This window comes from Malassezia globosa (assembly GCF_000181695.2).
Source record: "Malassezia globosa CBS 7966 chromosome Unknown mgl_sf_10.1, whole genome shotgun sequence".
Taxonomy (NCBI): domain Eukaryota; kingdom Fungi; phylum Basidiomycota; class Malasseziomycetes; order Malasseziales; family Malasseziaceae; genus Malassezia; species Malassezia globosa.
In genome coordinates this window covers 366,447-388,990 of record NW_001849861.1, presented here as the reverse complement: position 1 = coordinate 388,990, position 22,544 = coordinate 366,447, and the positions used below count along the sequence as shown (strand labels likewise).

Genomic DNA, 22,544 nt, shown 5'->3' with positions numbered 1-22,544 from the left:
ACCGTCCTTCAAATATAGTCATTCAAAAAGTCAATTTCCTAAAAATCTAGCCGTCCAAATAAAAACGTTCCCAATCCGGGAGTCGAACCCGGGTCTTGTCGGCGCCACACAGCCAGGCTTATGAGAGCGACATATACTAACCGTTGTACTAACTAGGAGAACTCATCGATCGATGATCTAAATAATCACAATATGAAGCAGACTTATGAGCCCTACTTAAGTCCTGCTTTCTGTCGGAGAGAGGCCTGCGATGATTGCCGTCGTAACTTCATACGGAGATGAGCCGAGTCCGTGAGAGGAGGCGTGAGCGTTGGAGATACCGTTCGCAAGTGCAAAGAAATCGGCGTTGTATCTGCTGTAGTGGGTGCAGGGGTCCCAGCAGACCCGTTCGTGGAGCACGTGTGCGAAGGCGTCACAGAAACAATACTTGATGGACGCCGACGAAGGCGAGGTTGTAAGGGCTCGTCCATGCGACATAAATAAGAAACATCATCTGCAGTCATAGTCTTGCCAGAGTGCTGTTGGATTTTGGCGTGGTCGGCTGAGACGGAACGTCGGCTCATTCCAGTCGACACGTCCCGCAACTTGGACGTAGTAATGCCAGAATAGCGCTGTGTCTTGTGACTCAAGGCATGATCTTTGGAAGCAGCAGAAGAAACATTCGACGGTGTGAGGCGTGGAATATATTGCAGGGTCGTCTCCAATGCATTGACCGTACCGGGTGTACGGAAAGCCCGGGGCTCTTGCTTCTCTTTCAATCGAGGCTGGTTCGTGCGACCATCCAAAACATCGGGGGATTTTTCCTTAAGAGGCCTGGATGTGAACACAAAGATATTAGACACACGATGTCTCATGGCTAAAAAGTCTGCTCCGTCAAATATAGTATTTGGTATTCGCTCGACATCTGGCGCTGCCCATTGCTGGATCTCAGATGCCACAGATCGCAATTGGGCGAATGTGTCGAGTTCGCGCTCTTGACGTGTGCTGAGCAAATATTGCGTGCATGTATGATACGTTTCGTGTAAGTAGGCGCTCTCTCTTTCAAGAACAGCCATCCGCATTAAAAGAAACGACTCAAGAAACAGTGTATGGGCAAGCACGTGCGAGATGTGCTGTTCAGTAGACACACTGTCAGCTGGTTCCGCATTGGTATACAAAGAGGGGATCGCTTTGACTTTGCAAAGCACGTCTCGTAATGCAGTCCAAAATGACTCTCGCGTGAGCTCGTTGGGTATCGTGTTCTTTAAGCGGGCATCTGGATGCAGTAGCTCACACGAACGAGGGAATAGGAGTAGAAGCGGCATAGATACATCGGCGCGGGCATCGTGCACCTGGACAGACTGCAGTGACTCCGGTGCACACATCAATGTGCAAAGCAGGTGCAGCATATGATTTAAAAGCTGCAAAGACTGATCCGTTGCGCATCTCTCCATATCGAAAACAAGTAACTGTAGAGCGCGGATGGCCCACGCGATGCCCCGCAGCGTGTCCCGTTCAAAGAGAAGCACATTCGATTGGCATATTCCAAAACCGAACATTTTCGACAACGTACCACAAGCATCTGCGGAGTCGAGTTCTGATGCGCGGCGCAGTAAGACGGCTGCCAGCACGTACTGCTGTGCAGCATGAGCCATACTCGCTTCCCAGCACAGTTTCGAGACATCAGTGGCATTCTGGATTCTGTCGTCCAAGCCTTTTTCTTGTTCCATTCGGAAATCTGCATACTTTCGCAAACTCAAGCAGCAATCCGATTTTGCGCGAAGTAGACGGCGTTGCTGATTGTGATGGGAAAATTGAGCGAGTCCCAACCCGCAGTCGTTGCTTCGTTCTCGCAGTTTGTCATACATGTAAGCATTATACACTTGGACACTCGCTGGCGTCTTATGCAGATCACCCAAGATCTTGGAACTGTACTCTTTTCCAGGATACGATGCCCAAACAATAGGGACCGAGCGATGCCCTAACGTGGCGGGCCGCCACAGCTCCATAACCACCGAGCGTGTGTGTATGTGGAATGCTATAAACAACAACAAAACACGCGTCCAGCCATGTGGAGGCGCATCGTGTTGCTAGCTGATGGATAAAGCGACGGTGGGGTAAATCAACCGTCGCGCATAGAGACAAAACTTGTGGCCGCAACACACTGTATGGAGTGATACGATTTGTCATGAAAGGAGCTGGCCTTAGGACCGAAAAGTGCAAGCTTTTAATGTGAGATCTACGACACAACGACATAAAATGCGTGCGGCTCTGCGAAGGAAAAAAAAGTTTCATGGCGATAGGTTCATTACATCCCCAAGAATGAGACAAGAAGCGATTGGGAAAGACGCGGGGCCTGCCCTTGAAAAGAACACTAAAGACTAGATACTATGTTGATCCGTGCAAAGATATGCTAAAAATCTGGATATCTTCTTTAGGTTTGTCAAATCTGTTGATAGGTGCATGCTCAATTTTATGAATGACATCCAGACCACTCGTAGCACGTCCAAATACTGAATGTTTATTGTCAAGCCACGGAGTCGGGACAGTGGTAATGAAGAACTGGCTCCCATTCGTATTGGGGCCAGCATTTGCCATGCTCAGTGTGTAGGGACGATCATGTCGAAGTTCCCTCGTAATTTCGTCTTCAAACTCACCACCCCAGAGGCTCTCGCCTCCTGTCCCATCTCCGCGAGGGTCGCCTGTCTGAATCATGAACTTTTTGATAACGCGATGGAAAATAACACCATTGTAGTATCCCTTTTTGGCCAGTCCGACAAAGTTCTCGACTGTCTTGGGCACGAGATGGGGAAACAACTGCAGGTGGATATCGCCAGCAGTCGTATGCAGGATAGCCGACGTAACGACCTGCTTCTTCTTGACGTCAGGTGTATCACTTGCAATCGCTTGCTCTTCACGAGTCGGCTTTTCGTTAAATACATCTCGGTCTTGACCGGCAAGTTTCGAGTTCGGGTCTGTTTCTGGTTCATTTCTCGTAAACATGTAAAACCGATTGCGCTTGTATGCTGTACAGAAGAGCGTTGGATCTTGTCGCTGCTCACTTTGTGCCAATGGGTTGTTAGATGCAGCAAGAGCAATGTTCGTCGCTGGCTTCTTGGTGGGGATGCCTTGGAACAACGATAAATGCATAAATCGCATCGACTCATCCTTGCCAAGGAGGCGTCTGACTCTGTTCGTCTTGAGGTTCACGACTTTGATGCCTAACATCGTACTGTAAATGACGAAATGTCCACTCTGATCAAACACTGCATTCATCGTGCTAGCGCCCGTCGCATTCGCCGTAGCATCGGCCAGGCCAGCAAGAGACGATGCATCGATGTCACGTTCCAAAGCAAGACGGCGCCCAAACTCCATGTCGTCAAGCTGATACACGGCCGTATCGGCTTGCTGCATTTCTTGAATCGCCGTCAGCGACTCGTCGTACTTCCGCAGGAGCTTGCCTCGCTGGAAATCAAATACACGCACTTGCCGGTCGCAGATGGATGTTGTCACGAATTGCTTTTGGTCGGGCGATAATGACAAGGTCGTGGGCACCGACCTGGTCTTTTTAAACTCGAACAAGTCTGTGGCGGATTTGAGCGAAAACAAACCTTGTGGAATTGCATACGGCTCACGCGGATGCCAGTACTCAATCATGCCACTCACATCTGCCGACACAAGGCAGTCCCAGGGCTCATTGTACGTGAGAATATGACAAGGCTTCTTGTGCACATGCTCAGCCGAGTACAATGGTGTCGAGTCGCTCCCGCGCCCGTCGTAGAAGTGAATCGCCGTACTGTGTTCCTCCGCGATGGCCAGGACCGCATCGACGCTCCCTCTCCGATGCACCCACGCACACGTCCGGGGGGTATAAGGGAGCTCAAACATATGGATCAAGTCAAAATTGATGACATCAAAGACTTTGACAGAGCCATCTGCTGCGATACTTGCAAAGTAAGCGCCATCTGCACTCGTAGCTACGCCCACGATCATGCTCAGATGCGCATTGTAATGCTTTACAAACTCAATGCCAGATGCTTGCTTTTTCCAGAACTTGACGTGGCCGTCGACGGACGTCGTAATGATGAAGTCGGTGTGGGGCGTTACTTGGACGAAATTGATCGTATCACGATGCATGAGTGACTTCACATACCGATCCGCACATGGGAGCTGGTCCATGTACAGTCTCTCGTGTTGTAGCGTCTTGCGCCGCTTGATGCGCTCCGCCTCCGACTCACCGTCAGCAGCGGGTCCTGGCATTGGCCCGACATCTTCCTCGGACGATACTTCTGCATCCTCGGGAGCAAAACGTTTGCGTTCCTCTTTTGACATGACGATGTACTTGTACGTCTATGTGTGCAGTCTGTGCGAGACTACCAACGACGCGGACGCCCGTACTACTGAGGTCGATTTGTCGTCGCGTCCGATCTGCATTTTGAATCGAACGACGCGCAAACCAGGCGCCGCCTACCATTGGGAAACACACACGCGCACATTGCCACCAGCAATCTTACTGGCTACGCCTGACCCAGTACTACATTGGGAACCTACGCCTCGCAGGAGGGGATGGTGCATACTCACGTGATCTACATCTCGGCGTCCAACGCATGCTGTTCGATCTGGAGAGGGGCGAGGCGTGTGAGTTACAGTGTTCCTCATCTGTGCGATACGTACGACATCGTCGATTTTTAGCACGGCGCGCACGAGCTGTGCTGCGAGTAGGAGCTGCTGGCGTTTCGAAACGAGGGGATCAAAGACATGACACTCTTTCATGTTGTTGTTCTGCAAGTCAGACACACCAAACGCAGTACACGTACACCAACGCCCATGCAGTCAATGCCGTAGCGAGCATCGCCCTCTGTCACTTGCTTGCTTTTGACCATAGCGAGGTTCTCGATAGGGGCCAATCCACTGTTTTCTGCGAGTGCCAACGGAATGGCATCCAGTGCTGCGGCAAATGCACGCGTCGCATACTGTTCGATCGATGCAATGCTGTCGGCCGTCTGTGCGACGGCGATGGACGCACAGACCTCCGCTGCACCACCGCCATATACGACGCGGTTGTCCCTGACGAGACTGCGGACTACACACATGGCATCGTGCAGCGCACGCTTGGCCTCGTCAATGATCATTTTGTTGGATCCCCGCAAGAATGCGGTTACGGCTCGTGTATTCGCACACTCTTCGATGACAAGCATACGGTCATGTGTCGTGCCGAAACTCATTTCTCGTACTAGGCCAGCACGACCTAGTTTGTCGGCACTCAGGTCTTCGAAGCGAGGAACTATACGACCATTTGTAGCAATGGCAATCAGCTCAAGTTCCGGGCCGCCAACCCAACGCACGGCCGGCAGGTTTTGTTGCAGAAGCAGGTGGTTTGCCTCATCATCAAAGCCCCACTGACATACGACGAGATTTGCGCCGCAGTCTTTGATTTTCTGGATCATGTTCTGGAACGTGGTCCGTTCATATTCCTCCAAGCGTTTGTATTCTTCAACAGAGCCAATGTCCAGCTTGTGCTTCGTCTTGGGGCGCGGTGGTTCCAAGGGACATGTGAGGATCGCAATGCGAGCATCGCGAATTTCTCGTGGCATTTGTGGGTGCGAGAAGTCCTTGTCGATCACGACACCTTTGACGAGCGTCGAGTCCTCCAGGCTTCCGCCCACTTTGCCATCGACCTTGATGAGATCAAAGTCGACGTCCTTTCGCTCCAAGTCTGCCACCGACAGCACGGCTTCCGTAGCAATGCGCGCAAACTTGCTGGACGCCTTCGACACAATCTTGCTGCCGAGGCTTGTCTCTGCGACCTTGAGTAGCTCGTCAATATGTTCTCGATCAAACTCGACTTTGTCTGCGACCCTCTCAAGCGCAGCGACAGCAATTTCACACGCGCGTTCAAACCCGTCTGCAATACGAATGGGGTGGATGCCTCGGTCAATTAGCGCCTCCGACTGCTCCAGCAAGGCGCCGGCCATGACGACCACACCCGTTGTGCCGTCACCAATTTCGTCATCTTGGCTTTTGGAGAGCTGGACGAGGAGCTTGGCAATTTGGTGTTCTAGCTCCATGTTACTCATAATGGTGGCACCGTCATTCGTCACTTGAATGTCGCCGTCGGGACTGATTAGGATCTTGTCAAGACCCCTGGGTCCTAGTGATGTCCGTAGTATATTCGACACGGTTCGTGCGGCCTGGATGTGGTCCTTGATGGCTTGCGTGCCCTGGGCACGTGTCTTTTTTCCTTGCTCGCGCACGACAATGAAAGGGTTGCCGTACTCATCCTGTGCGTATGCCACCTGTGGGTCGGCCATATTGACGGATGGAGGGGGTGATGAGCTCCAGACGCGTGGAAGTGACAGCGATCGATTTTTTCCACGCGGCTTGGATGCAGACCAAAGGTGCGCAGACCAAGGCAGACAGTGGTGCCCAAAGTGCGGTCGAGAGAATTAGATAAGCACACACACACACACACACACATACACGGCCTGTTACGTGACGGACATCATGCCTGATCTCCATGGTTGAGTGTGCGCTTGCGAGGGTGCGAAGTGCCAGTCCAAGGCAATGGTAAAACAGAGAACAGATGAATCAGAGTTTGTTCTGACGTGTATCAAAAATGTCCGAAGAGAAAAGTATGCGCGACATTAGCAGACGACTTGCGGGGTTGTTTACACCGAAAGAGCAGATCGATCTACTGGCGTCGACATAATCACCCACCGAGATGGCTTGGATATGTGACGGGAAGGATTATGAGGCGTATAAGAAACACAGGACGAGAAAAAAACGTCCCTGATACGTGCAGGTTGTAACAGGGGAAGGGAAGAAGTGACGGGAACATACGCAGTAGCCCTATAGAGTCCTTACTATACATGCAGAACCGTTCGCGTGATTATTCGTCATCGCCCGAGTCATCGTCACCTTGAACTTCGGTATTTTCGCGCTCGACGCGGGCCATGAGCTGAGCAAGCTCTTCATCTTCGACAGCAGAGACAGCCTTGGGCTTCATCTTGATATTGATTTTGCCGTCGCTCTTCTCGATGGTTTCAGTGATCTTTTCCAAGGCATGTTCCATGAGAGCGATACCGCCAGCTTTGTCAGTTGAATGGGTCACCAGCACATAAAGAGGGGGTGCGACTAGTTTGATTTTGATGGGGATCGCTTCGGTGGACACTGCCTCGCCAGCCCTGAGAGCCTGCTTCACAGCGTCAATGCCCTCGTATCCGAAGCAAGACACTTCGACATCGGCACGGATTTTAACAGGCTGTGGCGTCAATCGACGAGCAATGTTTGCTTGCAGCTCGCGGAGCGCGTGTTCTTCGATCTCGATACCTTCAAACACCTTGCCAGACTCTGTCACTGACAGCTTGAATGCATCGTATGAATGGCCATACGTGCGGTCCAATGGCCAAACGACTTTCTCATACAGTTGCTCCAAGGGGTAGTCAAGCTTGTGAGCCACATGTGTCACGATACTGTTGACAGCGCGGGACTTGCTGTAACGTTCCTCGCACTTGATCACGTCTTCCGGCGAGACACGGCGCTTGGACAGGTCAATGTAGCCTGCCGCGTTAGTTCCTGCCAGGAGAAAAAAAAAAAAAAAGAGGGAAGGCCTTGCGACCCAGACAGATTCAACATACCTTTCTCTTTGTCGACACGCAAGACAACAACGACCTCATTGCGGCCCACACGAATCAGTTTCTGAATACTGCGAATACGTCGCCGACTAAGTTCTGAGAGCAGAATCATGCCCTCCGCATTGTCATACTCTAGTAAGTTTACGTATGCACCCATTTCGGCAATCTGCCGCACCTGACACATGACGATTTCGTCAGTGTCCGGCAACGGCTTTTCGTAGAATCGCATGATAGGATCTTTAGTCCAAGAAGACGTGAGCTGAGCGAGGATGTCGACAAAAAAAAGCCCTAGCGAGCGAGCGGCATTTCTCGGCCGAGCCTGTCCACGCACAATCATGCTTCCCCTGCGCCTAGGAGACAAAGAGAGAATGTGGGGTTGGCGTTGGCACGCGCTGGCGGCGTGCCCTGATTCCGTGTCTACCATCTCTATGAAGAAGCTTGTCTCCGGCGTTCTTGGATCCAAGACTCGATTTGCTCGCGCACGTCGTCGGCGGGGGTGACATCGTCAAGTGTCAGTGGCATGCGATTAAAGGGATCCGTGCCGTCACTCAGCAAATGAGCCTTGATTGTAGAGCGGTCGACAACAGCACGGCTGGTCGGAAGGCGGACAGGATCACGCATGATGGTGGCGAGAAGTGGATCGAGAAAGTCGTCAGGCACTTCGCCTAGGTCTTCCTCCTCCATGGCCTCTCGCTCCTTGATTTTCTCCACACGGTCCACAAGCTGGGCGAGGGCATCAATGTCCACAGGGCTCTTAAGCATGTGGCGCTGCGAAATACTGGCGGCCTTGGAAAATGTCTCGCGACTGTAGCTGCGGCCGTCATGAGCCACAGCGACGGCGAACGCTTCATGAGGTGCCAGGTTGAGAATCACGGAGAGAATCTCGCTCAGCAGGCTGCGTGGATCGAAGCCCACGGCCTTCGGATCCTTGACTTTGAGTCCCTGGCAACGTGGGCCTACAAGAACATCGAGATTGTAGTCAAGCATAGCAGCTAGTCGGTCGACAATCTCAGGCATCATGAACGATGCACTCGTTTCTTTTGTAAACATGATCAGCAAGCGGAGGAATTCGTGACCAAGACCCAGGTCGCTCCTGATTTGCGCCTTGATCGTACGTACGATGCCCTCGAACTCCTGCCGCTCGTGTATGGGACGCCGCTGCCAGGACTCGACATCGTCCATCTCTCCTTGCTTGGCGTGGAGCTCGGTAAGCTTGTCGAGCGCATCGTCCAAAAGGAATGTGACATCGTTCATCAGTCGGTTGATGAATACGACAAATTCGGACTGATGATCCTGGGCCTGTGCATGGAGCTGTCGCTTGTGATCGACATTGTCCCAGATGGCCTTGAACACCTGTGCAAGATGGTATCGGATATTAAACTTGTCGTAGAACTGCGTGTTGGAGCCGGTCGACTCTGCCTGGATCCAGAACGACATGACGGCTGGCACTAGGTGTGCGATCGCCAAGGGCTGGTTGTTGATGGTATCTCCCAGCACACCCATGGATAGTGCGCCGTACGGCATCACATTGTACGAGAGCATTTCCGCAAGCTTGGCCTTGAGGAATGGGTTTCGGATGAACCAGCCGCTCGACAAAAACACGGTACAGAACGTCGTGATGCTTTCTCGCGCAGGTGCATCCAGCACGTCCGGTTTGCGCCGCGAGTAGAACAGCACCGTATCGCATGCGTCTTCGAACACGTGCTCCGGCAGCATGCGGAAGACGTTCGGCACCTCTTGGGGCAGTGGCAGCTGCACCGTGGTGTGCGGATGCAAACTGCGTGGATCAGCGAGACGGACGAGCCACGCCATCGTAAAGCTCACGAATGTGAGCGTGCGCTGCACAAACTCCGGCTCCATCAGCAGGGTCTGTGCGGCCAGCACCTCGCTGTACAGCTTGTCAGACTGTGTGCGGGCGCGCTGAAGAATCTGCTCGACAGTGCTAGCATGTGGCATGCCCTGCCACATGGATTGCTCGCTTTCGAGCTCGTCGATGCGTTTCTGCAGACGGTCCATTTCCTTTTCGCGGTGTTCGATGCGACGGAGCGCCTTGCCTAGCGCCACATTCATCAGCCGCGTCGTGATGAAGAACACGTCCGTCACAAAGTTCGGCACGTTCTTCCTTTCGGTTTCGGGGGTATCTGCCATCCACTGCATGCCCTCCGTCTCGCTTGCCAGGATCCGCGTTAATGACGAGGTGTCCCAGCGCTTCTGCCGACGCAGGTATGTCGCATCGATGCGGTCAATCTTGCTACATGTCGGCTCCGCAAACGGCTCTGCAAAGCGCAGCAGCACATCCAGCACATTCACCATGAAGGCATCGGTGGCCACCTCGCGTGCGCGCACCTGCATCGCGCCGCGCTTCGCATTCAGCTGGCAAATATCGCCCCAGTATGCCAGCACGCGCTCACGAGGCTCAGGGCCTGCGCGGACGAGTGCATTGAAGATGCGGAAGTTCGACGCCTGCACGACCCGTAGAGACATGCGCAAAGAGCTCATGCTGTTCTCCAGCTCCACCGGCGAGCGGGAGCGAGCGTGGCTGAAAGAGTCCCTTGCGATGGATGGGAATGCATCCGCAAAGCACGAGAGACGCAGCAAGGGGCCCAGGATTGATTCTCGTTCCATGTTGGGTGCACTAGTTGTGGGTGCGAAGGAAGAGAAAAATGGCATCGCTGCAGCGAGGGTTTTGTGCTCGACGGCGGCTACGACAGCCATCTGAATCGGCTGCCAGTCTAGCTGTGCAATGCTCATTCCCTCGGGAGCTGGCATTGCGGGTGCGAACTGTGAGGAACCGTGCGCACGTGGATCTGGCAGGCCCAGCATCTGCGCCAGTACACTTTGGACGTCGTTCAAGTCTGCATTCTGAGTCGATGTCGATGTGGCGGCCGAAGCTGCACTGGCCGTCGCGGTCAATGGCCATGAAGAAGACGCTTGTGGCGATCTTGCTGATGTGGATGCAGCAGCGGAGGACGTGCCGGGTGGCTTGAGGATGTATTGCGTCAAAGCACGCATCGCTCGACCCAAGACAGAGTCAAGGCTATCGTCTTGCGAAAAGCGGACAATGAGTTCATCCAGAAAGACGGGTGCGAGAGAAGGGGGCACCGCCATCCATTCACACACCGTAGGTAGAGGCGTGTCGTCGTGAACTGCGGCCAAGTTTAAAAGCGTCGGGGAAAGGGCGTGTGGTCCTAGCATGTCGCCATGCTTTTCACATCGAGGAAACATATCTGGCATATCAAGAAGGAGACCTGCATAGCTTATGAGCAGGCCGCGCACGTGCTGCAGAGCATGGAGCGCCTCTGGCAGAAAAACCAACGGTGGCGCGTGTGACTGTAACCGCTGCTCTTCATGACGGCAGCGAATCCATGCTTGCAATATATAGTCCCAGCTTGTCTGCGGAGCATCAGGAAGTGAGAGCCGCGCGATCAGGATGCGATCGGCCATGTCCAAGGTAGCTACGACGGCAGACTGTGAGTCGCTCTGTTTTTCTGCCAAAAGTTCTTCCTGCAACTCAGGCACATGTACAAGCGACGATGATGCAGCCTCTCTTTCGTCCAGCGTAATACCAAAGACGTGCGATATGGTTTCCTGCTCCCAATGGTTCCATGCCTCGTTCATCTCTGACATGATGCTGAAGGAACAATCTTCCCCCACCAAGCCAGCCCACTATGACACGACCAACTGGAGGCTGACGACACGCACACACTCACGTCGCGATCCGTTGAACGATTCGCTTGCACGTGGTCGTTGCCCACAATTCACACAGACCTGTCCTCCACTCGAAGTCAGGGTTGTGTCAATTTGCGTGGGTCAAGTCGACGGAAAGGGGGGGGGGGAGAGGAGAGGAGAGGAGAGGGGAGGGGTTGCCAAGCAGAAATGGAGATTCTGCTACTTTCCCCACCTGCGCGTTCTTTCATTTGCTACGCACGTGTCTTGTGTGCCATGACGGAATGGGGATGCACACCATTTAGCGCGTTTTCTCTCGTTCTTCTACCATACACACACACACATATACACACGTGTTCCGGAGCACACAAGCCTCGTGAGGTGCGTGATACGACATAGACATCGTTCGTGCTTGCTCGTTCGCACTCCACAACCATGTGGTGGTCTACGTTGTTTTTGGGCATAGTGATTCTTCTCGCCTGCATGCGTATGAGACCCGTGCAGCCGCGCACTGCTCTGGTCGTAGTAGTTGGGGATGTAGCGCGTAGTCCGCGCATGTGCTACCACATTGCAAGTCTCGTCAGGCACGGCTGGTCAGTGTATGTGGCAGGCTATTTCGACACGCCTTTGCCACAGACACTGTGCGCGCCTTCCGTACACGCTGTTCGTTTGTGGGGTGTGCCGACTGCTCTTTCACGTCTACCTCGTGTCTTGTTTCCTCTTGTGGCGCTGATAAAGGTACCTCTGCAAACACTTTCGCTCTGGCTTACTCTCGTGGCACTCACGCCCAAGCCAGCCGTTGTCCTAGTACAGGTGCCGCCAGCGATTCCCACGCTCATGGTGGTGCAGTGCGCACGCATTATCACTCGCAGTCGACTCATTCTCGACTGGCACAACTTGGCTTATACACTCCTGGCTCTCCGTCTAGGTCCACGCAGTGTTCTCGTGCGCATCTCGGAGTTGCTCGAGCGCATATTCGGCAGATCTGCCCACGTGCATTTGTTTGTCACGCATGCGATGCAGCAGCATCTCGCTCGCCATTGGCAACTTCGTGGGCATACGGCCGTGCTACATGATCGTCCTCCGTCGCACTTTGCTAGACTTTCAGCCACAGAAGCACATGCCTTCTTCGAGCGCGCAGGCCCTTCTATCTGGGGCAAGAACGTGATGCGCTCCCATCCGACTCCTGCATTGGCTGTGACAAGTACGAGTTGGACACCCGATGAAGACATGCATATGCTCCTGGATGCTGCTTCTATCTACGAGTCTCGTGCTCGTTTGCAACACGAGCCACTGTTTCTCAGCATTGTCATCACAGGCAAAGGGCCATTGCGTGCGGCGTTTGAAAAGACCATGCAAAAACGTGCGAGCTCAGAGCAATGGAGGCATGTGCGCATCGAAACGGCATGGCTCGCTGCCGAAGACTATCCACGTCTTTTGGGTGCTGCCAACGTCGGCATTTCTTTGCACACGAGCTCGTCCGGCCTTGATTTGCCCATGAAAGTCGTTGACATGCTTGGCTGCGGATTGCGTGTGTGTGCCTTATCTTTTCCCTGCCTTTCTGAGCTTATCAAACCTGACATAAATGGCGATGTGTTTTCTGATGCTGCCGGTCTTGCATCCTGTATCGAGCGCATCATTCAGATGCCAGCGTTACCTCCAGGCTCACATACCCCGTTTCCAGGCTCCGACCCGATCTCTTGGGATGCCTTGTGGGACCGCGACGTGGCTCCCTTGCTCTGCACATAGCCGCAGTCCTTCGTCATCAAACTTTGATCTTGCCATCCGTCCCCTCTGCTCCACAACGGCGCCCGCCCCTTCTCTCTTTCCCCCATGTCTTTCGCGTGCAGGCGTGGGGGAGAGGTAGGTCACGTGAATCATCCCTGGCTGGTCGGGGTGTATGTGTGTGTGTGTGATGTTCGTGTTATGCGTGGGGTGTTGCGACACTCGATTTTGGGTGTTCCGGCTCGTTGGCGGCGGACGCGTGCCAAAAGTGCGCGTGCACCCAGAAAAGTTAAACAGAGAACGCATTCTCCGTCAGTGCTGGGTCTGACTGATCGACCAGCCCATCTGTTGGATCGCAGCTGAATCGCGCAGCCAGTTCGAAGGAGGAGGGCGCTATTGCTGCCCATATGTTGGATCTCATTCTTCTTACGCCTTGAATGTCATGTCATCTGGATTCAAAGTACGTTCTCTTTCTCTTTCTCTACCGTGTCACACAATAAGAGGCAAAGCTCATGCCTTGTAGTTAAAGCCGCGCACGCTAGTGACCTTTGTAATAGATGTGTCCCAGCATATGGCAACCAAAGACCCCGATCAGCAACATACATATCTCGAGCAGTGCCAGCTATTCGTTTGTATGCAAATCATGGAGCTGATGCTTCGTGGCCTTGCTACAGCCAAGGTATGCATATTTACCTATGGAGCTGAAGGAGAGGGTGGCAAGGATGACGAAGACGATGTTGGGGTTGACGAACCGGCGTCAATATCCCGCCCTTCACAACCGCGAGGCATGCGTCTACTATGGCATGCAGCACGTCCTACATTGGAGACGCTCGATGCTGTGCAAGCACTGCGTCCCGCGCCTGCTGTTGCGGAAAAGTCTGAGCGTACGTGAATCTTGATATATACATATATATATTTCAGAAATACTTACGAGGGAAGCGCTGGACGTTTTAGCTCGGGCACTTTCAAGTGTCCTAAACAATGCACGTGCGGAGTCCTCTGCATCATGGACGAGGATCGTGTATCTGGTCACCAATGGAGCGTTGCCATCTGATCCTCATCAGGCCACATTGATCCGGAGTAAACTCATTCACACCAACACCAGCCTCCGTCTTCTGGTATACGGCTCTAACCCCATGGCCCAATTGCATTTGCCGAATATGGCATTTTGGCACCACATGATCGAAGATGTGCAAGGGAGTGCAATGGAGCCCCTTTCCAAAGCTTGTAGCGATGCATTGGCTCCTACCCTGCATATGTCCACCTCAGCACCAACACGCACCGTTCTTTCCTTTGGCAACGTACATGATTTTGAGAAGGCATCGTTGGACATCCCTGTGCATATCCTTAAGGCGACGGCACTTCAGCGCCCTCAGGCACCACGGCGTGTGATGAAAGGGGAAGACGACATGCATTCAAAGCGGCATGTCGAATCGCGGCGCCTGCTATATCGTGCGGACGATTTGCTCAAGGTCCATAAGGCTGGTCATGCCATTGTTCCCCCCACCGCACATACTGAGATGGACAATGTGACGCCCCTCCCTGAAGAATGTGCTGCTTTCATTCAACGCGCGTACAAACTTGGCGCGTCACTAGTGCCTCTAGAAAACGCGCCTCCAGCTTTGCCAACGGAAGCAGGCCTTGAAATCTTGCATTTCGTGAGTGCGAGCACATACCGTCGTGAGTACCATATGGGCGAGACCTATTATGTCATTGCGCATCCCTCGTCAAAGCGCGCTCAAGTCGCGCTTTCTAGTCTCGTTCAGGCGGCAGCTGTCAAGGGCGTATATGCGCTATGTCGACTCGTGACACGGCCAAACGCTGATCCGAAGCTGTGTATTCTTGCGCCACTCATCGAGAGTGAGTACGATGCATTCTATCTTGTTCATGTGCCGTTCCGTGACGACGTCAAGCGTGTGGCCTTCCCACCGCTCGATCGAGTTATGACCAGCACAGGTGCTTCCATCTTTGAGCACCCGACGATCCCGACAAACGAGCAACAGTCAACCATGGACGCCTTTGTTGATCAGATGGACCTAATGGACATGGATGATGAGGGCGATCCTGAGGGTTGGTACACACCGACATTGAGCTACCATCCAGCCATTCATGGCTTAAAAAATGCGATCAAATGGCGCTACTTGTATCCACAAGCGCCGTTACTTCCGCTCCATGCTTCTTTGCAACGTTTTCTTCATGTGCCCCGGCGTGTCGAGGAACGTGCTCGTCCTGCCCGAGATGCTTGTGCCGCTGCGTTCGGTGTGCATGTTCCTCCATCTCTTGTACCAACGGCGAAGCGCAATGCTGGTCGAACAAATGACGCGGACATACATACCGATGCAAATTCAGACACTATCTCCTTGAATCTGATCCAAAGTGACAGCAAGGCAGTGCCTAATACTGCGCCTGAGTCTGGAAAACTCACTCACTCTGACTCAGATACTGACACCGACACCGGCTCCCCGCGAGCTCATGACATCGACCAAGACCCTCTAAACAATCTCCGTGAGCAAGTGACTGTTCTATCCAACACCCCTAGCATACGCGTTGGAGATGCTGGTCACCTTCGTCTGAATCATCTGAAGCCCGACTTCGAGGCGCTCCTTTCAACGGCGGCTGTGTCTGAGACGTGTCACGCCATGGCACAAGCGCTTCTCGCTCTTGTTTCCGAAAAAAAAGATCTATCTGTTCTCATGCCAGCGTTGCTTTCTTTTCGGCAGCATGCAGCTGAGCTCGATGAGGCCCTCACATGGAATTCGTACGTATATGAACCTGGCTGAGCTGGTCACGTCTCGCAAGGCATGACTGCTTTCCCCTTTTTCATTCTGCATCGTAACTGACACATTATCTCTTGTACACCCTTCTTGTCTTTGTAACAGTTTCGTTCGCTTGCTTCATTCACGTGCTGTGACACAACATCCTGCCCTGTATCGTGCCCTCCTTTATCGTCTTGAGTTGGGGCTAATAACACAAGAGCAAGATGCCGGACATCGATCCATAGAGACACAGGCATCTGCGCGAGCATTTGTTGGTCTGTAGTGGTGGTGCATTGTTTGATCGACCGGTGCCTTCCCTTCGTGCCTTGATCTCTACGCTTTTTGGCGCATTTTAGGCTTGTGACGACCCATGCTGTTTTCCCTCCACTTACAGAAAATGCCGCTGCACACGCCTAGTCTCGATCTCCACCTGCATCCTGTCATGTTTCTAAACGCCCATCCCTCATTGTAACGACCCAGCGTCCGGTTGCTTCTTCTCCAGTGTCTTCATCTGTCTGTCGGCTTCTGCACCGCGTGCACACAACTACCTTTCTCCCCACGGTTTACTATCGTTTGAGCCTCCCAGCTGGCACGTATGCATGTACCGTTACCTAGAGAATCGCACCTCGTCGCGTCTGCGTGCAATCCATGCATGGAGCTGGTGGCTCTCTTGAGCCAAGATAATGCACCTCCTGCACCTATAACAGGTCCACCAGGCCTCACACCAGCGCAAATAGCGATGCGACAGCGCATGTTAGCTATGCAGGCGCGTCGTATGGGCGTAGCGAATCCCGCAGCTACGGGTCAGGTGCAAGGTGTACGGCGCGGCCCATCAATCCGGCTTTGTATCTGGCGTCTTGGATCAGCACCCAGCAGCGTGTGGGATGTCACCATCCAACCACCGCCGCCGCCTGCACCACTGCCTCGTGATGCTGTGGAAAGCGTAAGTGTGTTGGGTCTATGCTGGAGTCCCGATGGCGAGCGCCTCGCAGTGCGAATCAGCATAACACGCGTCGTGCATAATACCCCGCAGCATGGGACGGCCCTTCTCACATACTCTGTATTTGACGGTGCCGTCCTTCACACGCTGTATACCCCATGTTCTGACGCACCTCTCCATTGTGCGATGCAATGGATTCCTTTGCCTAATTGCTCGCCGAAGTCACAAGCTCTGGATATGCTAGCGCATCTAGCGCCTCTCATGCCTATCCAGGACTTTTCTGGCGAAAAAAGCCGCTGGGTCGGCTCGACTCAACGGCACAAACCTGCGGGCGAGCCGCCCAGTGCAGACCGTGTACATGGCAAAGGCGTCCTGGCTTCTGTGCCCGTCTTCTTGGCCAACGATGAGCCCATCTCGCTTCTCTTGTGCGCCGAAGACTGTATGTTGCATGCATGGCTCAATGGCTCTGTACCATTAGCCTCTACACACACATCGCATCGCATCTTGTCTGTTGCTGCAAGTGAAGGACATGCTAGTGTTCTTGTTGATGCATCTAGGCACACATCGACGTTCTTGCAGATCGAGCACATCCCTTTGCCATGGGACGCAACCACTGTGCATCTGGCGCGTCTTTCGACAGCATTTTCAACGTGTCTGGCGCATGCTTTGGACGCGGCATTCTATGCCTCGCATGCTTGGACCTCGTATGTCCGTCCACGAGCGTCGGAATGGCATGATTACTGGGACGACCTCGCTAGAAAGCACGGCGTTGACATCGTTATGGAATGGATGACACTACTGACCACGGCGCATGCCTCTCCAGCATGTGAGCAGCTGCTCGCTCAACTCACAGAAGGGACCATGATTGCCATGGAAACCGACATGAAGCGTGGGCTTAAGTGGATTCGTCGTCTTGCTAGCACTGGCATTGTGCCGGCGTGCGAGCGCATGCTCATTGTGTTGAATGAGTGGCATGGATGCACTGCTTGGTCCACGCGGTACCCGCCGGGGTCGCCACAGCTAGCCCCCTTGATGAAGAACATCCAGTCATGTCATGGTGTTGCTCTAGCGTTACATGAGCAGGTTGAGCGTGAGCTTCTCGCTCTTGATGAGTTCTACAAATGGTGGCGCATGGAGCAAGACCGTCAGGAACGACTCAAATGCGGCGACATATCTCCTGCGGTCGTCGTCCATCATGACACTTTGAGTGTACTTGAGCTGTGCCAGCGTGGGTTTATTGCGCCTGAACTCGATGCTCTCCTCGGCGTTCCCAGCACACCCACAGCATCTGTCCATGGTTCACGCGGCGCATCAGCTGCTAACGATTCGTCTAACAATGGTGACGTCGACGAAGACGAGAGCCAAAGTAACGTCCATGCCAACATAGAGCCGCTCTTTCAACTGCCCACTGTCTCGTACGACAGTGAAGCAGGCATCGGCTTTGACCCATGTGCTCCGACTGCTCACAGTTTGGCGACTGTCGAGGAGGCTCTTGCCTGGCTCGACACTGATCCGCCACTGTGTGCAACTCATCCTACCGATGACCAGTGGCGCTATGTATTTCATTCGCCCATGCTGTTCCCAGGCCCGGCGTCGACGTGTCGGCCACGTGCTTTGCCTGGTGATGCATGCACGTTGCTCGAACGTTTCGAGCATGTGGGCGCAGAGGCTGCTCGCATCATGTCAGGGGCGCTCATGCATACGAATGTAGAGTCTAGGCCGTGTGGCGATGCTTGGTCTGTGCCATCGACACTCTTGCAACGGGACGATGCTCTGCGTTCCGTGCCTTCAGACTCACCATCGTCCATCGTGGCTCACTCGCAACGTCCAGTGACGCGGGCATGCGCACGAAGCGCTCGTGCCCATGTTCATATGTACATATGCGATTCTCAGGTGTGTACGGCGCATGTGAATCTGTCCTCTATGTCATGTTGTGTCCAAACAACTCAAGTGCCTCTTCCCCACCGTGTCTTGGACGGTGCGGTCACGCCGCAACTCGTGCATCTGCTATACCAGGCGTCTCGAGACGATGAGGAGACGACACGGGTTGGTGTGTGGCATTTGACCGACGCAGCAGCAGCCTCAACTGCTGTACCGGCGACGACTACACCTCTCTCTTGGCCGCCGAGCCATGCAACAACAAAGTCATATGGATCTTCTGTCGCTGCGTCCGCACGTGGTACAAGCTTCGCGGTTTCCATGGACCGCCGTACGCTTTCGACCTACAAGCCGCCCGTACACATGTGTTGAGGAAATAGACCTATCTACACAGGCATCAGATCTCCTACTATTCGCTTTCTATTGGTCGTGATGTATGAGTGGATGACAGAGAGAGAGAGAGAGAGAGAGAGAGAGAGAGAGAGAAAAGAGAAAGAGAAAGAGAAAGAGACGGAGAGAGGGTGTGTGTGTGACAGCGCAGAATACGTGCATCCCGGTGTGTATACCCCTCAGCATTTATTATTGTTGAATTTTAGAGCTTCTCTGTCAGCTCTGGCACAGCCTCATAGAGATCGGCTACAAGACCGACATCGGCCACCTGGAAGATCGGCGCCTCAGGGTCCTTGTTGATCGCAACGATCGTCTTGCTGTCTTTCATACCAGCGAGGTGCTGAATCGCACCGCTGATACCCACAGCCACGTACAACTCAGGAGCCACAATCTTACCCGTCTGACCAACCTGGAGAGCATTGTCCGCGTAGCCAGCGTCCACGGCCGCACGCGAAGCACCAACAGCAGCATTCAGCTTATCAGCCAAAGGCTCAATGTACTTGGCGAAGCCCTCCGACGACTTGAGCGCACGACCACCGGAAACAACACGTGGAGCCGTGGCCAGGTCTGGACGTGTTGACTCGCTCATCTTTTCTTGCACGAGCTTCGTTGGCTGCGGCACCTCACCAGCATTAACTTCTTCCACTGAGGCATTGCCACCCTCGGTACTTGCAGTATCAAAGGCCGTACCACGCACCGTCACGACTTTTACGCCATCCTTCGACTTGACCGTAGCAAGCGCGTTGCCGGCGTAGATAGGCCGGACGAAAATGTCTTCGCCCTCAACGGCAATAATATCGGACACTTGCGACGAATCCAAAAGCACAGCTGCACGTGGGATGATATCACGTCCCACAGCCGTGTGACCAGCCACAACGTGCGAGTATGAGTTCGACTTGACAAGCGACTGGATTAACGGCGCAATTGGCTCGGACAAGAGGGCCGAGAACGCATCAGATGTGCTAACAAGCACTTTTGACACTCCATTCACCTTCGAAGCAGCCTCAGCAACTGATTTTGCGTGCTTTGAGGATCCTGCCACGAGCGCGTGGATTTCACCACCAAGCTTCTGAGCAGCCGTCAGTGCCGACAGTGAAGCAGGGTTGATGGCGCCATTTTTGTGCTCAACAAACAACAAAGTATTTCCAAAACGCGAAGATGAAGTTGCAAATGTACGAAGAGGTACAGCGGCACGAGCACCTGCCCGGAACACGGAACGAATAGCGAACATGGTAACGGAGTATACGTATAATGGGAAAGGCGGCTCTTGGTGATGGACCGGGCGCTTGCGGAGTAGATCGGATCCGTCCCACGTGACTTTTGACATGCAACACGTGGGACTAAACCTTTCGTGTCCACCCCGCACCGAGCATTCGTGCGCACATTCTCCACTATTTTGGGGTCTCCTTATTCGTTATTACGCGCGTCATGGAAGGAGAGTAGTTCTAGCTAAGTTCGTGGCTGTTTGTCTTTTGACTGTATATGTGGCTGAGGCTGCGCACGGATAGAGCGATTCTCATGAATATCGATAGCTTTCCCTGTGCGGCTCGCAGAGAATGAGCTCAGCTTGCCAGACACCATGCCGAGTTGGGCGACAGGAGTCTTTTTCAAGACTTTTCTCGATTGCTGTTGTGCTTGTGCTTGTGCTTGTGACTGTGACTGCGATTGCGATTGCAATTGTGACAGAGATTGTGACTGAGGTAGCGATTGCAATTGTCGCTTATAGGAAGACGCTGGAGTAGAGACAGAAACAGGTTCTTGGAAAGAATCCAAACGTTTCTTGGACCCTTGCAGGGACGGCGTTTGTGGGTACGCATGCCATGAGTGCTGAGCCACCAACGACTCAACGAGCGGATCTGCGCCTGCAGCTGCCTTGCTTTCCAAAGGTGTGCAGAGGCCTACAGAAGCTTGCTGCACGTCGCCTTGAACCCACATATCAAAAACCCCGGTCCATTCGCTTGCCGCTGAAGGAAAGTCATAGTTTAGGTATACGGTCCGAACAGGGGGCTCTTTTTTCCGTTCAGAATCGCGAGAGTGACATGCTTTGGCAAACTCACGCACAATGCGCTTCGTTCCAGGCACTTTCAAGCTTGTACCGGCGACAATAAGCAAATCGGGCGGCAAGGGCTTGAGTCGGCGTGGGCGGCGAGACTGCTCGACAACGGCAGGGTCTGTCGCCTCTTCATTAAAAGCACTGGCCAAAGCATCCTCAGCTTTTATCTCGCCGGACAAGACACTCAAGCCGAGCCCCGCATCCGCTGGATTTGCACTTTCTCTGGCTTGACGTTCACGGCGCTCACGGGCGCGTGTTTCGGCTGGTGTTTCCGGCACGTCTGGCTCACACGGATCGCGCAGGCCAAGCAAGTCACGTTCCACACACGCCCCTACGTGTTCGGCTGTCTCGTTTTCTCCATTGTACAAGACCACATCGACCTTCATTCGTCCAATCCCACGCGATCGCAAGCCAGCTTCGGTGCGTAGTTGGTCCGTAATCTCGCATTGTTCGCACCACACAGGTTCGCCATGGTGCAGAGAATGCAACGCCTGTTCAGCCTGCGTCTGATTCCGCTCGAGGCGTAACTTGTGTGAACAGAGCACACATGTCATACTAGCTAGACTGCCGTGGAGGGGAATAGCACGCGGAAAGAGCGGTTGGCATGCACCTCGGTCCTGTGTCGATGAGCCATGCATTACAGATGAATCGGATTGCGACCGAGCAAATAGATGTTGTCGTGACTGTGTCCGCATCACTGGCTCACGCTTGCGTTTGCTTGTGGGAATTGACGCGCCCGGTGAACCAAAGCCAAGAGTAAGACCAGCCTTTTCTTCTAAACCATCGATGTTCTGGGTATACACGCGCTGAAGCCGCCCCTCTCGATCAAGGCGCTTGAGCATGTGATGAAATAGCGTGGGCTGCGCCGCGTCAGACAAGTCTTTCAGCTCGGCGATCATCGAATTGAAAAATGCCGTCGAGCTCTCTGATTGGAAAAGGCGTGCATCGAACAAGTCCTTGCCACTCGACAAGCCACTCTCTGGGTATCGTTTTTTTAGAGTGGCAAAAAGGCCTGACGCCGAGCGAAAGTCGGGTATATTCGCTGGCGATGATACAGAGACTCCTGCGCCACACACGACAGTAATACGACGCGCCTGACGAACCGCCTCATACAAGCGGCGCAGGTCATGCTCGGCGCGCGTAGAAATGCGTGCGTATGCAGGTATCTGGATGTCATTGTCTTGAGGCACGTTGTAAGGCAGCCTGGTTGTCAAGGGCGCGTCGACGACTGAAGGACTGGGTCCAGCTGATGGAGATGCCGCTGCTAGCTCAGACATCGGATCAGGTTTGCATGAGCCCACAGTGCAGCTGCGAGAGAATACTCGTTGCCCCCGAGCATCATCCTGCGTTCTTCGCGGCAGCTCCAGCGGCTCGGCCAGCGCTGGCAATCGTACGACCAGCATGGTCTGTTTGTCTCTCTCTCGGCCGTGCTGGTGGAGTAACAACGATTGTCCAACCGATCGTCACACCCGAGTACTATCACGTGATAAGATCGTGTGTTTGTTGATGCGAGATCTAATTTC

General features: G+C 53.6%; 10 protein-coding genes across 10 annotated transcripts; 3 read left to right on the top strand and 7 right to left on the bottom strand.

Moving 5' to 3' along the window:
• Positions 1-212: 212 nt before the first annotated feature.
• Positions 213-1,988, bottom strand: MGL_3735 (uncharacterized protein; the record flags this gene model as incomplete). The annotated part of the gene is made up of 1 exon (XM_001729216.1): positions 213-1,988. The coding sequence occupies one exon, from the start codon at positions 1,986-1,988 to the stop codon at positions 213-215; it is 1,776 nt and encodes a 591-aa protein (XP_001729268.1).
• Positions 1,989-2,367: 379 nt separating this feature from the next.
• Positions 2,368-4,311, bottom strand: MGL_3734 (uncharacterized protein; the record flags this gene model as incomplete). The annotated part of the gene is made up of 1 exon (XM_001729215.1): positions 2,368-4,311. The coding sequence occupies one exon, from the start codon at positions 4,309-4,311 to the stop codon at positions 2,368-2,370; it is 1,944 nt and encodes a 647-aa protein (XP_001729267.1).
• A 135-nt stretch (positions 4,312-4,446) lies between these two features.
• Positions 4,447-6,290, bottom strand: MGL_3733 (uncharacterized protein; the record flags this gene model as incomplete). Its single annotated transcript, XM_001729214.1, has 2 exons — positions 4,447-4,761; positions 4,797-6,290. The coding sequence occupies 2 exons, from the start codon at positions 6,288-6,290 to the stop codon at positions 4,447-4,449; spliced, it is 1,809 nt and encodes a 602-aa protein (XP_001729266.1).
• Positions 6,291-6,868: 578 nt separating this feature from the next.
• MGL_3732 (uncharacterized protein) lies at positions 6,869-7,842 on the bottom strand (the record flags this gene model as incomplete). The annotated part of the gene is made up of 2 exons (XM_001729213.1): positions 6,869-7,539; positions 7,617-7,842. The coding sequence occupies 2 exons, from the start codon at positions 7,840-7,842 to the stop codon at positions 6,869-6,871; spliced, it is 897 nt and encodes a 298-aa protein (XP_001729265.1).
• Positions 7,843-8,039: 197 nt separating this feature from the next.
• MGL_3731 (uncharacterized protein) lies at positions 8,040-11,240 on the bottom strand (the record flags this gene model as incomplete). The annotated part of the gene is made up of 1 exon (XM_001729212.1): positions 8,040-11,240. The coding sequence occupies one exon, from the start codon at positions 11,238-11,240 to the stop codon at positions 8,040-8,042; it is 3,201 nt and encodes a 1,066-aa protein (XP_001729264.1).
• Positions 11,241-11,834: 594 nt separating this feature from the next.
• On the top strand, positions 11,835-13,028 carry MGL_3730 (uncharacterized protein; the record flags this gene model as incomplete). The annotated part of the gene is made up of 1 exon (XM_001729211.1): positions 11,835-13,028. The coding sequence occupies one exon, from the start codon at positions 11,835-11,837 to the stop codon at positions 13,026-13,028; it is 1,194 nt and encodes a 397-aa protein (XP_001729263.1).
• A 1,136-nt stretch (positions 13,029-14,164) lies between these two features.
• MGL_3729 (uncharacterized protein) lies at positions 14,165-15,784 on the top strand (the record flags this gene model as incomplete). Its single annotated transcript, XM_001729210.1, has 1 exon — positions 14,165-15,784. The coding sequence occupies one exon, from the start codon at positions 14,165-14,167 to the stop codon at positions 15,782-15,784; it is 1,620 nt and encodes a 539-aa protein (XP_001729262.1).
• Positions 15,785-16,412: 628 nt separating this feature from the next.
• Positions 16,413-18,950, top strand: MGL_3728 (uncharacterized protein; the record flags this gene model as incomplete). The annotated part of the gene is made up of 1 exon (XM_001729209.1): positions 16,413-18,950. One exon carries the CDS (start codon positions 16,413-16,415, stop codon positions 18,948-18,950), a length of 2,538 nt encoding a protein of 845 aa, XP_001729261.1.
• Positions 18,951-19,170: 220 nt separating this feature from the next.
• MGL_3727 (uncharacterized protein) lies at positions 19,171-20,199 on the bottom strand (the record flags this gene model as incomplete). Its single annotated transcript, XM_001729208.1, has 1 exon — positions 19,171-20,199. The coding sequence occupies one exon, from the start codon at positions 20,197-20,199 to the stop codon at positions 19,171-19,173; it is 1,029 nt and encodes a 342-aa protein (XP_001729260.1).
• A 218-nt stretch (positions 20,200-20,417) lies between these two features.
• Positions 20,418-22,298, bottom strand: MGL_3726 (uncharacterized protein; the record flags this gene model as incomplete). Its single annotated transcript, XM_001729207.1, has 1 exon — positions 20,418-22,298. One exon carries the CDS (start codon positions 22,296-22,298, stop codon positions 20,418-20,420), a length of 1,881 nt encoding a protein of 626 aa, XP_001729259.1.
• Positions 22,299-22,544: the final 246 nt, after the last annotated feature.